General features: G+C 53.1%; 1 protein-coding gene across 1 annotated transcript; it reads left to right on the top strand.

Annotated features, from left to right (window-relative positions):
• Nucleotides 1-5,199: 5,199 nt before the first annotated feature.
• On the top strand, nucleotides 5,200-16,026 carry TMEM102 (transmembrane protein 102). Its single transcript, XM_015420335.1, has 2 exons — nucleotides 5,200-5,777; nucleotides 14,064-16,026. Exons 1-2 carry the CDS (start codon nucleotides 5,588-5,590, stop codon nucleotides 15,083-15,085), a joined length of 1,212 nt encoding a protein of 403 aa, XP_015275821.1. The 5' UTR covers nucleotides 5,200-5,587; the 3' UTR covers nucleotides 15,086-16,026.
• The last annotated feature ends 338 nt before the right edge of the window (nucleotides 16,027-16,364 follow it).

A 16,364-nucleotide genomic window follows, 5' to 3' on the forward strand; every position in this document is an offset into this window, starting at 1 on the left:
TCAGGGGTTGCCGGCTTTTAATTTGGTTTGCCCCATCAGGGCACCCTTGCCTTTGACAGCTGTATAACAGGCGTGGAGAATCCACAGGGGCTGGCTTCTGCATGCTGGCCCTGTGGGGTTTTCTACCCGTGATGGATGCAGTGATCGGACGTCCAACCTTCACGTTCTTGCGAAAGGTCAAAGGGGGGTTCCTGGTCAGGAAAACAGTGGGCGGTTCTTATTATTTAAAAGTGCAGTGAGCCATCTGATCCTTCGCTTCCAAAGGTTAGGTCCCAGGGGACGGCAATCCTAAACACATGGATTTGTCTATTCTGCCTTCCTTGTGGTTCAGTACAGAATACAGAAGTGAGCTGAAATAAATAAAAAAGAAGAAGCCTCCAAGTGATATAAAGTCCTCTATGGCCAGGGTCCGACATACCGGAGGAACCGCCTTTCCCCATATATACCCCAGAGAGCACTTTGGTCAGGGTCACAAAATCGATTGGGCCTCCCAGGTCCCAAGGAGGCCAGGCTAGCTGCAACCAGGGCCAGAGCTTTCTCGGTGGCGGCTCCACACTGGTGGAATGAGCTCCAGGAGGAGCTCCAGGCCTTTTGCAGTTCCGCGGGGCCTGCGAGACGGAGCTCTTCCGCCAGGCTTTCAACTGCCACCATTAGCAACAACTGAAGCCTGGTGCCTGGCCCATTACTGACAGCCTGAGCTCGCCGACCGAAACTGAGAATGACCAATGAGCTGATATCAAGTGAAATTACAGAATGTATGAGGCCATCTTGATATTCTAAGTCAACTGCTAGCATTTTAATATATTGTAAGTTGGAGCTGCGGCGCCTCAAGTGGTTAAGACGCTGCACTGCAGGCTGTGGAAGGTCAGTAGTTCAGCAGTTCAAGACCCGGGTGCCGCATGACGGAGTGAGCTCCCGTCTCTAGTTCCAGCTCCTGCCAACCTAGCAGTTCGAAAGCAAGAAATTGCAAGTAGATAAATAGGTACCACTTCGATGGGAAGGTAACAGCGTTCCATGCGCCTTGGTGTTTAGTCATGCCGGCCACATGACCACGGAAACGTCTTCGGACAGCACTGGCTCTTCGGTTTTGAAACGGAGATGAGCACCGCAACCCTAGAGTCGGATTCGACTGGCTTTCGAGCAAGGGAACCTGTACCTTTACCTTTAAGTTGGTTTTAATTGTTTATGAACTGTTCGAAGGACTGTTTTAGATGCATGTATTTATTGTTATTGTGCTTTTACTATGTGAGCCGCCCTGAGCCTGCTATGGCAGGGAGGGCGGGGTACAAATCTAAATAAATAAATAAAGTGGGGAAGGGGAAATGTGCAGGAATTGATAGGAAGTGAAATTTCTGAATCTGAATTTTGGTGGGAGGAAGTGCCCTGGCTGGAGGGGAAAGAAGTTGTTTTCGTATTTGAATTTTGTTTGTTTGAATGTTTTTGAATCTGAATTTTCGTATTTGAATTTTGGCGGGAGGAAGTGCCCTGGCTGGAAGGGGAAGGAAGTTGGAGGAGCTGACCTTTGACCTGGACGGGACATCAGAGGATGTGACATCACATCCTCGCTGAGCTCCCTCCCCAAGCTCCGCCTTTCCCCCCAAATCTCCAAGGGTCAGACCCTGCTTTGGAACAGGCTTGTCTTGCGGAGCCCGTTCAAGGCCATCGGTTGCCTCCCCTGTTGCCAGCTCCTGCCCTGCCATAATCCAGTTTGGCAATCTGTGGATGGTTGCCAGCCTTCAGGTCTCCAGACTACAGAGACCAGTCCCCCTGGAGAAAATGGCTACTTTGGGGGTGGCGGCGTGGGCTCTTGGGCCTTATGCCCTAATGAGTTCCCTCCCTTCCCCAGACCCCGCCCTCCCTAGGCCCCTCCCTCAAATCCCCAGGAATTTCCCAACCTGGAGTTGGCAACCCCGAGCAGCAGCCACTGGGGAGCAAACCCTGTCTTGCCATTATTATCGCCTCCCAAGAGTAACATCACATCCATGTTCAGAAGACTTCCTTCTCCGCCTCCCCTTCCTCTTCGCAGCCACAGAGAAGCCAAAGGGGAAAAGAACATATGCCGTCAAAGCGAAGCCATCCTTATGCTGGTCGGAGGAGGACATTCCCCGGCGCCGGAGGGAGAGCAGGTCGCCCAGCAGCCGCCGCCTGCACTGCACGCTCGAACCCCTGAAAGTCACCATGAACCTCCAGAACGAGAGCAGCCCGTACCGCCTGGGGCGCCGCCTCTACGCAGACTACCCGCCGGCTCTGCCCCCGCGGCCCTCCAAGTACGAAGGTGAGAGCAGGCTGCGACTACGCAGGGCCTCCGCCCCCTCTCCTTACGCCGTCACCCGTTTCCGGGATGCCGGCGTTGGCTCCTCTGACCCCGTTTTGGGTGCCAGTGGTGGCCGCACCCCAGAACGTCGAAGCATGGGCATGGGGACTGGAGAGGCCCAGTATCGCTCCGTCGGGCCTGGCCCAGACGCTGAACGCCCGTCGCGTTCTCGCCGACCGGCCAAAGTCTATATCTACCCAGTGCACCCCCAAACGCCCCCAGGGAGCCGGTCTTCCAGTCCCGAACGAACCTCACGACGACGACGACGAGGGGCCATGACCAGTAGCCAGGAAGACCAGCAGGCGCCGGAGCCACGAAGAACCCACCGGAGATCCCGGGAAGCCGAACAGCAGACTTCGCCAACGGCGCTGCGGTACCACGGCGGCAGCACCAACATCGCCCAAGGGCCGGGGGAGACGGAGCCCCGCGCCAGGAAGTCCCGCACCCGCTATTACTCGACCGATCGAGTGTCTGGGACGGGCTGGGTGTACGAGCCAGTGAAATAGTCGGCTCCGGCAGAGAGGAGGAAGGCCCGGCAGCCCAGATACGACTATTCGCTGGGTTAGTTAATAAAAGCAGCCCCACCACACATCTGTCTGCAGGGCACTCAGTTGTGTTTACCCCTGAGCCCTTCTGGAGAGCGTAGGGACAGTCAGGCGCTTCCATTGCTTGCTTCTGGGCCCCCAAACCTTAGGTGCCCTCACCTAATTGTGAGATTAGCTGGGTGCCAATCTGGGAGAGGGCCTTCTCTCCCAGTTTGGTGTAGTGGTTAAGTGTGCGGACTCTAATCTGGGAGAACCGGGTTTGATTCCCCACTCCTCCACTTGCATTTGCTGGATGACCTTGGGCAGGCCACAGTTCTGTCAGAGCTGTTCTTGAAAAAGAGCAGTTGCTGTCAGAGCTCTCTCAGGCCCACCCGCCTCACAGGGTTGTCTGTTGTGGGGAGGGGAAGGGAAAGGAGTTTGTGAGCCGCTCTGAGACTCCTTTGGGTAGTGAAGGGCGGGGCATAAATCCAATCCTTCTCCTTCTCAGTAGTGGTGCCAAAGCTAAGGGAATCTCTCCCCAGGGAGGTTTGTCTGTCCCCTTCTGTTGCTGTCTTCCACCACCATGTGAAAGCTTTTTGGGAGGAAATAGGGGTTATTGTGGGCGGAAAGAGGGGTTATAGACTTTGGCGTTCCCTCAATAATCACTCCTTCCTCCCAATATTTCAATTGCTGCTTTTATGCTTTCTTATGTATTTTAACTGTGTTTTCTAATTGCTTTAACCAGGAGTGTTTGGCGAGGGTTGGTTGTAACAATTTTTAAAAGGTGATTTTTGCAGAGGAAAGGTGGCCCGGTATATAGCTTGAACTTTTCAGATCTTAGGAGCTAAGCTGGATCAGTATTTGGAAGGGAGACCGCCAAGGAAGGCTCTGCAGAGGAAGGCCATGGCCAACTGCCTCTGCTTCTCTCTTGCCTCGAAAGGAAGCCCCTTGCTGGGGTCGCGGCCATGAGCTGGAAGCCAAGCAGGGTCGCCAAAACTGGCTGCGACTCGACCGCACTTTACTTGCGGACACAAAAATGTGGTTTTTATTATGTCTGTTTAAAACCGGTAGCTGCCTTGGTGGCCCTTGTAAGGGCAGAAAGATGGGAGACAAATTTGGCAGCTGAAGAAACGTATGGCAAGGACTCTGTCGGACACAAGGCACAGTGCTTGGGCTCTAGACTGGGGGAGTCTGGGGGGGCGGGGTTTGGTGAGGGACCCCAGCTGGATCTAATGCCATAGAGGCCACCCTTCAAAGCAGCCATTTTCTGCAGCAGAACTGATCTCTGTGGTCTGGAGATCCTAGGGTTGCCAAAGCCCAGGTGGCGGCTGGAGATCTCCCGGGATTACAACTGGTCTCCAAGCAACAGAGATCAGTTCACCTGCAGAAAAATAGCCAGGTCAGAAGATGGACTCTATGACATTAGATACCCCAATGAAGTCCCTCCCCTCTCCAGGCCCCGCCCTCCTCAGGCTCCACCCCCCCCAACTCTCCAGGTGTTCCCCAACACGGAGCTGGTGACTCTGGTTATAATTCAGGGGGATCTCCAGGGCCCACCTGGAGTGTGGCGACCGCTGCTGCACAGGATAATTAGTCCTATTTTCCGCGAAGGAAAAGGTCGGCCGTGGCTTCTGAAGCGCAACGTGACAGTTTCGCGATCAGGCCCTGCTGGCGCGGCTTCGAAGCACACCCCACCCGGGAAAAGCCTCTGCATGGAAACCCTCCTTAGTAGCGCTTTTAAAAAACTACATTTCCCAAGAATCTTTAGGAGCTTAAAAAAAAAACCCTTTCCCCCGTCGGGGCCCTTGCTGCATGTCTGCTCCCCCACACCCCCCACCTTTGCAAAGAAAAGAAACTGGCGCGCGCAGGCGACGCTGGCTAGAGAACACGGGGAGGATTTGGTTCAAAGACTACATTTCCCAAAATGCATCTCTGGTACCTCTTTCGAAAGGGGTTGTTGCAAAGCCCAGGTTGCGCAAGGTGGCCGCTGGTGGAGGAGTTGGTTAAAAAACCGAAGACTACATTTCCCAGAATAGCTTCAGGCGGCTCGCCGTGTTGCTCTGAAGCAGCAGAACAAAGTTTGAGCCCGGGGCACTTTAAGACTAACCGTTTCATCCTGGGTATAAGCTTTCATGTGCATGCACACACTTCTTCAGGCAGAAGAGAAATCGCGCCTGAAAAAGTCTGCTTGTACACGTTGAATAAACCCTTGCTGGTCTTAAAGGTGCCCCTGGACTCAACATTTCATTTCCCAGGATACTTTTGGATACCCCGCGAAGGGGCTGCGGAAAGACTCCATTTCCCATGGTTCCTGGGACTCCCTTGGGTGGGCGTGGCCTCTGTTTTGCCAGGTAGCCGCAGGTGAGAGGGAGGGGACTCCCGACACTTCGACGCGGTACGGAAATCCGGATTCAGGTGAATGGGGTTCCCGGACTGCTGGAGCTGACGCCTGCAGGAGCAGGGAGAAGGGGGGAGGGGGGTGGTCTGGCGCTTCTGCATCCCTCCAGGTGCCTCAGAAGCCCCCGGTCACTTTTCTGACTCCCGATCCGCCACCTTTCCGTTTCCATCCTGGTCCCCAGTTCCGATTTAAGCAGTTTTGCCAGGAAGGAAGGATCTCTAAGACCAGAGGAGGAAACCCGGGATTTCAGTCCCTCTCTCTCCCTCCCCTTCTGGCATCTTCCCCAAGAAGGTTTCTCGGAAGGTCTCTCTTTTCTCCGCGCCCTCCCAGAAAGAGGGCCGTGGGGGTGGCATGGCTTCCCCCCCAGACGGCCACCCCCTGAAACCCGCCCCGGCCAAACCTCTCACGGACCTCGATTTCCACTCTGGAGCCCGGATCGAAGAGCTCAACCAGCTCATCCAAGAGTACCACGCCAGGAACCCAGGCGTCCGGGAAGGCCCGGAACTGCACCAGGCAAAGGACGTCGTCTTCTCCCTCTTAGGTGAGCGCGGGGAGAGGGGGGGACCCACATCCCCACCCAAGTGGCCCTTTGTTATGTTTTGACTGTTGCTGTGAGCTCAGTGATGGGTGGGTGGATAGAAGAGTCTGGAAGGGGGGTAAGATATCCTTCCTCCTCTGTAGGGAGGGGCTTCTTGAAGGAAGAGAAGAAGAAGAGAAGAGATTGGATTTATACCCCATCCTTCACTACCCAAAGGAGTCTCAGAGCGACTTACAAACTCCCCTCCCTCCCCACAACAGACACCCTGTGAGCGATGCTCCCTCAAAGCTGTGGAGTCTTGTGAGCAAAAATTCTACTTTGTGAGCTACTGGCATTAACGTTGTGAGCAAGTGATTTGGCTACTGCATAAATTAGTGTGCTCTGGAGCCCTCCTTTCTGAGCTAAAATGAAAATCTGTGAGCCCGAGGCTAAAAAACTGTGAGCTAGCTCGCACTAACTCAACTTAGAGGGAACATTGCGGCTGTGAGGGAGGTGGGGCTGAGAGAGCTCTGACAGAAACTGCTCTTTTTCAAGGACAGCTCTTGACAGAACTACGGCTTGCCCAAGGTCATCCAGCCAGGTGCAAGTGGAGGAGTGGGGAATCAAACCCGGTTCTCCCAGATTAGAGTCCGCTCACTTAACCACTACACCAAACTGGCTCTTGAAGGAGGTGGAGCAGGACTCCTGGATCCTCTGGAGACCACCTCCAGGCCTGTTGGGACAACGCATCTGCCTGGACCCTTTTCAGGCTATTTATTTATTTATTTAATTCAATTTATACCCCGCCCTCCCCACAATGCGGGCTCAGGGTGGCTTACATAGGGGCAAACGCCAATATAAAGGCTAGGCTATGGGACAGAGACGGCTCTGGTGGCTTTGGCTGATGAAGTCCGTCTGAGTGTGGACAAGGGCCAGGCCTCTGTGTGGCTCCCACTGGGTTAATCTGCTGCCTTTGACAGAGTGGGTCAGGCCCTCTGGAGGAGGCATGCCTTGGACAAGTTTTGATCATTCTTCACAGACCACCAGCCTCAAAGGGCTCCCAATGCAGATGGATTATCGCCAACATGGGATTTGGCCTGTGGGGTTCTCACAGGGCGCAGTTTATTTATTTGCTTATTTTTATTTAAAACTATTTATAGTCCGCTTTTTTTACAGGGACTCAAGGTGGATTACACAGAGTGAGTCAGTGCAACAGAGTCAACAAGACGGGACATTCAGTAACTAGTGCATGAGGGTTTTAGAAGTCTGGAACCGCCAGAGGGAATGGAAGCATAGCCATGAGTCTTAACACGACACAGCAGTACAGAAATTACACGATAGGATCCCGTTTACAATAAGCTCCCCAGTGCTATCCATCATGTACATAAAGCCCTTAGGAGAAATCATTGGTCGTTCTGGGATTGGATGCCCATCAATATGCTGACAGGATACATAAATCCAACCGTGAAATTGGACAGTTCCCAAATAATGTACTAGATTACCTACACAAATAAGGAAATCAATACAGTTATTCTTTGTGTGAGTCTTAAATGAATAATGGAGAGATGTTCATAAATACAACAAACAATAATGCATTAGACAATATGGATCGACACCTTACCACAACCGTAGTAGAACTACTAACAACCAATGCTCCCTCTAAGCTGCGGAGTCTTGTGAGCAAAAATTCTACTTTGTGAGCTACTGCCATTAAAGCTGTGAGCCAGCGGTTTGGCTACTGCATAAGTTTCCTCTGGAGCCCATCCTTCCTGAGCTAAGACAAAAATGCATGAGCCAGAGGCTAAAAAACTGTGAGCTAGCTCACACTAATTCAATTTAAAGGGTACACTGGTAACAACATAGGGAAAGGACGCAATGAACATGCAAGGTATAGTGGCATCAGTTCCTATAAAGGATATGTGTACAAAAACTCAAGACTCCAGTCATAGACATATCCCCAAGAAATGCACCAGGAAGTATTACAGAGTTCTGACCAGGTGACCCGCCTCCAAAGAAGTATTCAAAGTTCCAGCAGGAAGTTTTCAAAACTCCAGCTGTTTTAAAGTTCCAACTGACAAGCAGACTAGCTGATGGCTTGTTTCAAAGATAACCTTTTTCAAAGTCGGAAACACCTCACAAACATGCTGTTTCATTCTTGCGCTGGAACCTCTGTCCCCTTCAAAAGAACCCCAGTCCTTAAATACAACACCAAGTATGCCTTCTAGGATTAACTGGGAGTGGTTAATAAGAACATAAGAGACGCCAATGTTGGATCAGGCCAAAGGCCCATCCAGTCCAACACTCTGTGTCACACAGTGGCCAGAAATACCAGTGCCATCAGGAGGTCCAGCAGTGGGGCCAGGACATTAGAAGCCCTCCCACTGTTGACCCCCCCCCCCAAGCACCAAGAAGACAGAGCATCACTTGCCCCAGAGCCCCTAGCTATACCTTGTGGCTAATAGCCACTGATGGACCTCTGCTCCATATGCTTATCTAATTCCCTTTTGAAGCCGTCCATGCTTGTAGCACCCACCACTTCCTGTGGCAGTGAATTCCATGTGTTAATCACTCTTTGGGTGAAGAAGTACTTCCTTTTATCCGTTCTAACCCGACCGCTCTGCAGTTTCATGGAGTGCCCACGAGTTCTTGTATTGTGAGAAAGGGAGAAAAGTACCTCTTTCTTTACCTGCTCTTTCCCATGCATAATCTTATAAACCTCGATCATGTCACCCCTCAGTCGTCTTTTCTCCAAGCTAAAGAGCCCTAAGCGCTTTAACCTTTCCTCATAGGGAAAGTGTTCCAACCCTTTTATCATTCGAGTTGCCCTTTTCTGCACTTTTTCCAAAGCTATAATATCCTTTTTAAGGTGTGGTGCCCAGAACTGCACACAGTATTCCAAATGAGGTCTCACCATTGATTTATATAGGGGCATTATTATATTGGCTGATCTGTTTTCAATACCCTTCCTAATAATCCCCAGCATAGCATTGGCCTTCTTTATTGCAGTCACACTCACTGTCTCGACATTTTCAGTGAGTTATCCACTACAACTCCAAGATCTCTCTCTTGCTCAGTCTCTGCCAGTTCAGACCCCATCAATGTGGTTGGATTTATTTATCCTGTATTATAACCGTGTTCTCTCTTCTGGACTGTTGCTATCAGTATGCTGACAACACCCACCTCTATCTCTCTCTGTCCAAATCTCCTGGCAATATAGTAGAGGTTTTGAGTCACTGACTGACTACTGCGATTAAATGGCTGAAAGAGAACAAATTGAAGCTGAACCCCAGACAAGGCGGAGGTAATTCTGGCTGGGAAGGCTGAAGTCTTGAAAGCCTCCCGCTTCCCACTTTTGGTGGGGTTCAGCTGACCACTTGCAGACTCGGTCCAGAGTCTATGGTTTATACTGGACCCAGCATTACTGGTGCAGAAGCAAGTTAATGCGACTCCCAAAAATGTTTCTTCCAAGTCAGTCTAGCCCACAAGATGGCCCCCAATCTCGACCCAGCCAATCTGGCCACCTGGATCAGTGCCGTGGTAACATCAAGGCTAGACTACTGTAATGGACTCTACGTAGGTCCCCCCCTCAGAGTCAACTCAGAGACTTCAGTTGGTGCAAAATGTCACAGCTCGGTTTTTATTATCCAGAGCTAGGTGGCTCTTATGGGCCGCCGCCTTGGTGTTTGGTCATGCCGGCCACATGACCACGGAGAAGTCTTCGGACAGCGCTGGCTCTTTGGCTTGGAAACGGAGATGAGCACCGCCCCCTAGAGTCGGATTCGACTAGCTTTTGAGCAAGGGGAAGCCTTTGCCTTTAGGTGGCTATTCGCATGCATAGTACTCCCATTCTGCTGTCGCTCCGTTGGCAGCCCGCCCTTTACTGGATTCAATTCAAGGTATTGGCTGGCACATTCAAAGTCTGCCCTGGCCTTAGTCCTTCATATCTGCAGAATCACCTCTTCCCCTTTGCTCCACCTCAGCAGTTTCCCTCATGACACAGGACGCTGCCTGCTACTGAATCAGACCCTCAGTCAGTCTTATCTGTTTAGACTGGCATTGGCTCTCCAGGGTCTCAGGCAGAGAGCCAGTTTGGTGCAGTGGTTAAGTGTGTGGACCCTAATCTGGGAGAACCGGGTTTGATTCCCCACTCCTCCACATGCACCTGCTGGATGACCTTGGGCAAGCCATAGTTCTGTCAGAGCTGTTCTTGAAAAAAAGCCATTTCTGTCAGCACTCTCTCAGCCCCGCCTACCTGACAGGGTGTCTGTTGTGGGTGGGGGGAGGAGTTTCTAAGCCGCTCTGAGACTCCTTTGGGTAGTGAAGGGCAGGGTGTAAATCCAATCTCTTCTCTCTTCCTCTTCTTTCACACCACCTGCTCCCTAGTCTTTTTAACTGGAGATAACACCAGGGATTGAACCTGGGACCTTCTGCATGCCAAGCAGAGGCTCTACCACTGAGCCACGGCCCCTCTTTACAGCTCTCCGGGGTCTCAGGCAAAGGTCTTTCCCATCACCCACTCCCTGGTCCTTTTCACTGGAGATGCCGGGGACTGAACCTGGGACCTTCTGCATGCCAAGCGGAGGCTCTTCCACTGAGCCACAGCCCCTCTTTACAGCTCTCCGGGGTCTCAGGCAAAGGTCTTTCCCATCACCCACTGCCTGGTCCTTTTCACTGGAGATGTTGGGGATTGAACCTGGGACCTTCTGCATGCCAAGCAGAGGCTCTGCCACTGAGCCACACCCAGCTCCTCCCATCCTTCTCCACTGAGCAGGGACTTGTTGTGGGCGCCACCCTACAGATGGGCAAAATCAGCAGCTGCCTGTACATGTGCATTCTCTGTTGTGGCCCCCACCTTATGCAGTTGCCTACCTGATAACGTCAGGAAGACCCCTCCTCTCCTGGCATTCCACAAACTATGCAAACCCAACATATTCAGGGAGGCACTGTATTGCACAGGCAATCGGGCCGCACTGTAATTAAATGGTTCCAAACCGTGCTTTGGGAAAGGGATGGGGACTGTGTGCTATATGACACTGCTGTGTGTAGTACACATCGTCTGTTGCTGTATGGCCCTCCTATCTAATTTCTGCTTCTGAAACAAAGCAAAATTTGCATTAACACAACACGCTTGGTTTCAGATGTCTGCTTGGTTTCAGATGTCTGCAACCCAGATGCTTTTGCATTTTTTTGTTGGATGTCCTGTCCTGTTGATTTGATTCCTGCTAAAATACACTGTGCAATCAGGCTTGAGTCTCAGTGAGAAACGCGGACAATAAGCAATGCAAACAAACTAAATAAAAAGGAATAGGGGGGTCTCTTCTCCTAGGCCTTGGGCTGCAGCAGCTGGGTCTGAAGGTCAAGGCGGTAGCCGTGTTCGTCTGTCTGTAGCAGCAGAAAAGATAAAGAGCCCAGGAGGACCTGAAAGGCGAAGAAGAAGAAGAAGAGATTGGATTTATACCCCACCCTTCACTATCCATCCTGCCAACCTAGCAGTTCGAAAGCAAGAAATTGCAAGTAGATAAATAGGTACCACTTTGGTGGGAAGGTAACAGCGTTCCGTGCGCCTTGGTCATGCCGGCCACATAACCACGGAAACGTCTTCGGACAGCGCTGGCTCTTCGGCTTTGAAACGGAGATGAGCACCACCACCCTAGAGTCGGATTCGACTGGCTTTCGAGCAAGGGAACCTTTACCTTTTACTTCACTACCCAAGGAGGTCTCAGAGTGGCCTATAAACTCCTTTCCCCTCCCCTCCCCACAACAGACACCCTGTAAGGTAGGTGGGGCTGAGAGCTCTGAGAGAACTGTCCTTGGGAGAACAGCTCTGACAGAACTCTCTCTTGCCCAAGGTCATCCAGCAGCTGTGAGTGGAGGAGTGGGCACTTAACCACTACACCAGACTGCACCTTGGGCTGAAGGTTAAGGTGGGTGGCCGTGTTTGTCTGTGGCAGGAGAAAAGAGCAGGAGCACCTGAAAGACTAACCAAAGTTGTGGCGGGGAGAAGCTTGTGTGAGTCTGACTCACAAAAGCTCCTCCCTTGCCATAAATTTGGTTAGTCCTTCAGGCGCTACTAGATTCTTTCTCTTTTCTACAGTTGGGTCTGAAGTCCCTGAACACAGCCACACCCACGAACGTCAGGTTAATGAATACAGTGTTAATTTTGCCACCACCTGATTCCCTGGGGCGTCTGAGGACAGTGAAGGGTATCTTGCGGCAGACGCTTTGGTGTCGTGGTTAAGTGTGCGGACTCTAATCTGGGAGAACTGGGTTTGATTCCCCACTCCTCCACTTGCACCTGGCTGGATGACCTTGGGCAAGCCATAGTTCTGTCAGAGCTGTTCTTGAGACTCCTTTGGGTAGTGAAGGGCCACGGGGTATAAATCCAATCTCTTATTATTATTATTATTTATTTTCGATTTGTATTCTGCCGTCCCCGCACAGGCAGGCTCAGGGCGGCTAACAACAAGCTCAAATACAGCAGGATAGGTACAATGAGAGCATGGGTGCATCGAGATTGCAACAATCTAAAAATTCATACAATCAACCACCAATAATCCAATTTATCTATAGTGCTGTAGATATAGATGGTGGTAGCATCACAGAGACTGTTTTCGGTGGTATAGTGCAGCCGAACAGGTACCAGTAAGTAACTGTTCTTATTGTTCTTAATATGAGGGCCATAGCTGTTCAGTTGTTAACAGTTCAGGTGTTACCGGTGTGTCATTGGCGGCTCCTAATCAAAGGCGTGGTGGAAGAGCTCCGTTTTACAGGCTCTGCTGAACTGTAGAAGGTCCCGCAGGGCCCTGATGTCTTCCGGGAGCTCGTTCCACCAGTATGGAGCCGCCACTGAGAAGGCCCTGGCCCTGGTCGAGGCCAGTCTAGCATCTTTTGGGCCAGGGAGAGTCAGGCGATTTTGTGACCCTGACTCTCAGTGCTCTCTAGGGGACGTGTGGGGAAAGGCAGTCCCTCAGGTAGGCAGGCCCCCGACCATATAGGACTTTAAAGGTCAAAACCAGCACCTTAACCTTCTTGATGCTTGGGGGGGGCAGCAGTGGGAGGGCTTCTAGTGTCCTAGCCCCACTGCTGGACCTCCTGATGGCACCTGGTATTTCTGGCCACTGTGTGACCCAAAATGTTGGCCTGGATGGGCCATTGGCCTGATCCAACGTCGGCTTCTCTTATGTTCTCTTATGTTCCCTCTTAACATCCTCTTGGCCTGCAGACCCATCTGCCAATCAGACTCTCTGCTTTCCACAGAACTGCGGCCCGTTCTGCGTTTGAAACTCCGTCTAAAGGCTTGTGATGCTTCCATGCCCAAGTCGTTCTGGGAATCCCCCTCCAGCCCCCGTTTAACATCCACGCTTTGTGTAATTCAAGTGGACAAGCGCCACCTTCCAGACACCACGGGCTCCTTTTGATTTCATTGTTATTAACTTCATTTATACCCCACCTTTCTCCCCCAATGGGGCCCCAAGGTGACTTACATCCTTCCCCTCCCCTCCATTTTACCTTCACAACAACCCTGTGAGGTAGGTGCGACTGTGAGAGGGTGCGATGGGACCAAGGTCACCCCGCCAGCTTCCGTGATAGGAGTGGGAATTTGATTCTGGGTCTCCCAGATCCAAGGCTGACACTTTAACCACTACACCATCCTGGCTGGCTAAGTGCGCGGACTCTAATCTGGGAGAACTGGGTTTGATTCCCCACTCCTCCGCTTGCACCTGGCTGGATGACCTTGGACAAGCCGTAGTTCTGATAAGAGCTGTTCTCTCAAGGACAGTTCTGGAAAGAGCTCTCTCAGCCCCACCCACCTCTCAGGGTGTCTGTTGTGGGGAGGGGAAGGGAAAGGAGTTTGTGAGCCGCTCTGAGACTTCCTTGGGTAGTGAAGGGTGGGGTATAAATCCAATTTCTTCTTCTTCTTCCTCCGCTTGCACCTGGCTGGATGACCTTGGGCAAGCCGTAGTTCTGATATGAGCTGTTCTCTCAAGGACAGTTCTGGAAAGAGCTCTCTCAGCCCCACCCACCTCCCAGGCTGTCTGTTGTGGGGAGGGGAAGGAGTTTGTAAGCCGCTCTGAGACTCTGAGTGAAGGTCATCCAGCAGGTGCAAGTGGAGGAGTGGGGAATCAAACCCGGTTCTCCCAGATTAGAGTCCGCGCACTTCACCACTGCTCCAGACTGGCTCTCGCTTTCCACATCCTTTTCCCAGGAGTGGGCTGCCTTTCTTCACCATCCTGTTGCCAGCCCCTCAGCCCTCTGCAGTGTCATTCATGTTCTAAGGCACTTTTGTCCTGTTCTGACCCCCTCCCACAGGTGTGGTTCAGAGCTCTGACGGGAAGCTTCCAGCAGTCAATCGATACCTGCTTCTCTCCGGAGGGGTCCAGCAAGGCACCGTCGATGTGGACCTGGCTGTCCCACACCACCTCTCTCCCGGAGGGGACTATGACGTGGACTTCACCCTCCTGGTGCCCATTCTTCACGCTGCCGGGGTCCCCGTCACCTTGGACATGAAGCAGAGCCCCCCCGGCCACGCCCAGATCAGCCTCCGGCCCTTCGAGCCCGCCACGCTCCACCGCTGGTCGGACTGTTGCCTGGGAGACGAGGCCTACCTGTCCGCCGAGCTGGTCTCCGCCTGGCTCGCCCACTCCTTTGCTGCCGCCGCCAAAGACACGCGGGTCGAGCGCCGGGGCTGCGTCACTTCGGCGGTGGTCTCCGTCGGACACTGCCGCGTCCTCTACGACCTCGTCCCGGTCGTGGCCTTGAAGGGGTGGCCGGAAGTGGCCCAGCCTTGGCTGACTCAGGCCCATTTCTGGGACGGCAAGCTGAGAGACGAGGAAGTGGCTGGGGGCTTCTACCTCTTGCCCGCGGCCTCTGGTGCCCGCTGGCGCCTGGCCTTCTCGACCAGCGAGTTGCACCTCAGGCGGATTCTGCCCCAGCCTGTGCTCCAGGCTTTCCGAGCGGCCACGGCCGTCCTCGGCCGCCACCTCCCCGAGGGCTTCGGCCCTTATCACATCTTCACCTTGGTGCTCCGGGCCTGCGAGCGGCTGCCCGCCAGCTACCTGGGCCGAGAGGAGAACACCGCGCACGCCTGGCTGGGCCTGCTGGACGACCTCTCGGCCTGCTTAGTCCACCGGTGCCTTCCTCACTACTTCCTCCCCCAGTGGAACGTTCTGGAAGGCCTTTCCCGCCGGGACCTGGAGCGCCTGGCTCGGGAGCTGGCCGGGGTGAGGGCCGATCCTTCCAAGTGCCTCCGCCAAGCGGTGGAAGGGGCCAAAGACGCCAAGAGGTTAGCCAAAGCTTTTCGAAACCAGGGTTTCTCCCCGGTTGCCCCATAACGCCTTCAGAGGGGCTGGTGCCTCGGCTCGTGAGGCAGAAGGGCCTCAGGCGCTGCCCTCGGGAAAGTTGTTGGCATCATTTTGAGGGGGTTTTTGAGTGCCTCTCCCTTCCCCCCACCTCTGTGGGCCGCGGAGTTTGGTGGGGATGTGGGAGACTGACGGCCAGGGTTCCGGAGTTTTCTCCTGGGGGAGGGAACGCTCCAGGGTGGAGGTGGGCAGGGGGACCCCCTCCGGCCCTCCAGCACCTTATTGGGCACACGAGCCTGCCAGACCGAAGGGTCGCCTCACGGGCGTCTCCTCTCACAACCACCGCTCAAGTGTCCTTCAGGGCCAGGCCCACAGTGGCTCTCTGCCCTCAGCCGAGGGCTCCGAGTGGGGTGGAGACCCAGAGATGACCCGGAGGTTGACAAATGCACTGCCCCACTAAGGGTGAGGGATGCTGGGCGTTCCTCCCCAAACCTGCCACTGGTGCCTTAAATTGACCTTTTCCCTGCCAAACCTCACCTCCCCCCTCAACGTCGGTCCAGATCGCCATTTTCTCCCAGGCTCTGACAGAGTTGTGCCGAAGAGAGCACCTCCCGAAGTATTTTCAACGTTGCTGAAGGCAGCAGGGGCTTCGGGAGACCTCCGGCCTGATAGTGGGAGGGGGGGGGGAAGTACCACAACCAAATGTTGGAAAGCTGGAGGCCACGCCTTAAGGTTCAGGAAGCCGCTGCCATCGGCCATCCAGGATTCGACAGAGACCCTCGATGCAATAATCGTATTCTGGAGAAGGCGTGACTCCAGATCCTTCATGAAATCGTGTTTGTAGGCTGCTCTTCTAACTAGAACAACGTCTGGGTGAATGCAAATTTAAAAGAGAAGACAATCCCGATATTATTTTTGTGCCACGGTAATGAGATTCTTTCGGGGGGGGGACCGCAGGGTGCTTTGTACCTATCGCAAGGAATTATATTAAACGGTGATCTTGGGATGCAAAGCAAAAATCTGTTTTGGCCTTTGTCTTGGGGGAGAGGGTAGGCGGAGGGAGAAAAAGCGCATAATTAGATAGGAAATGGATATTCTGTCTCTCCAGAGCCCTGTCTGAGGTGGCTTATTACACCTGAAACAGTACCACAAAACCCAACGTGCCGTGAGAAACCAGCCCGGGCATAAAAACGGCATACAACGAACATTAAGCCATCTAAAATAATATTCATACAAAAGGCTAGAAGCAGACCATAAAGCAGTTGAAAGAAGATGGGAACCGTCTGTCAGAGGCTTGAGTAAAAAGGCACAT

This window comes from Gekko japonicus, unplaced genomic scaffold, assembly GCF_001447785.1.
Source record: "Gekko japonicus isolate JY-2015 unplaced genomic scaffold, Gekko_japonicus_V1.1 scaffold336, whole genome shotgun sequence".
NCBI classification, from domain to species: Eukaryota; Metazoa; Chordata; class Lepidosauria; order Squamata; family Gekkonidae; genus Gekko; species Gekko japonicus.

Bases quoted from the DNA above. Each gene is read 5' to 3' on its own strand.
- TMEM102 (XM_015420335.1), top strand. From the start codon at position 5,588: ATGGCTTCCCCCCCAGACGGCCACCCCCTGAAACCCGCCCCGGCCAAA. The intron at 5,778-14,063 runs GTGAGCGCGGGG...CCCCTCCCACAG, and splicing joins CGTCGTCTTCTCCCTCTTAG to GTGTGGTTCAGAGCTCTGAC.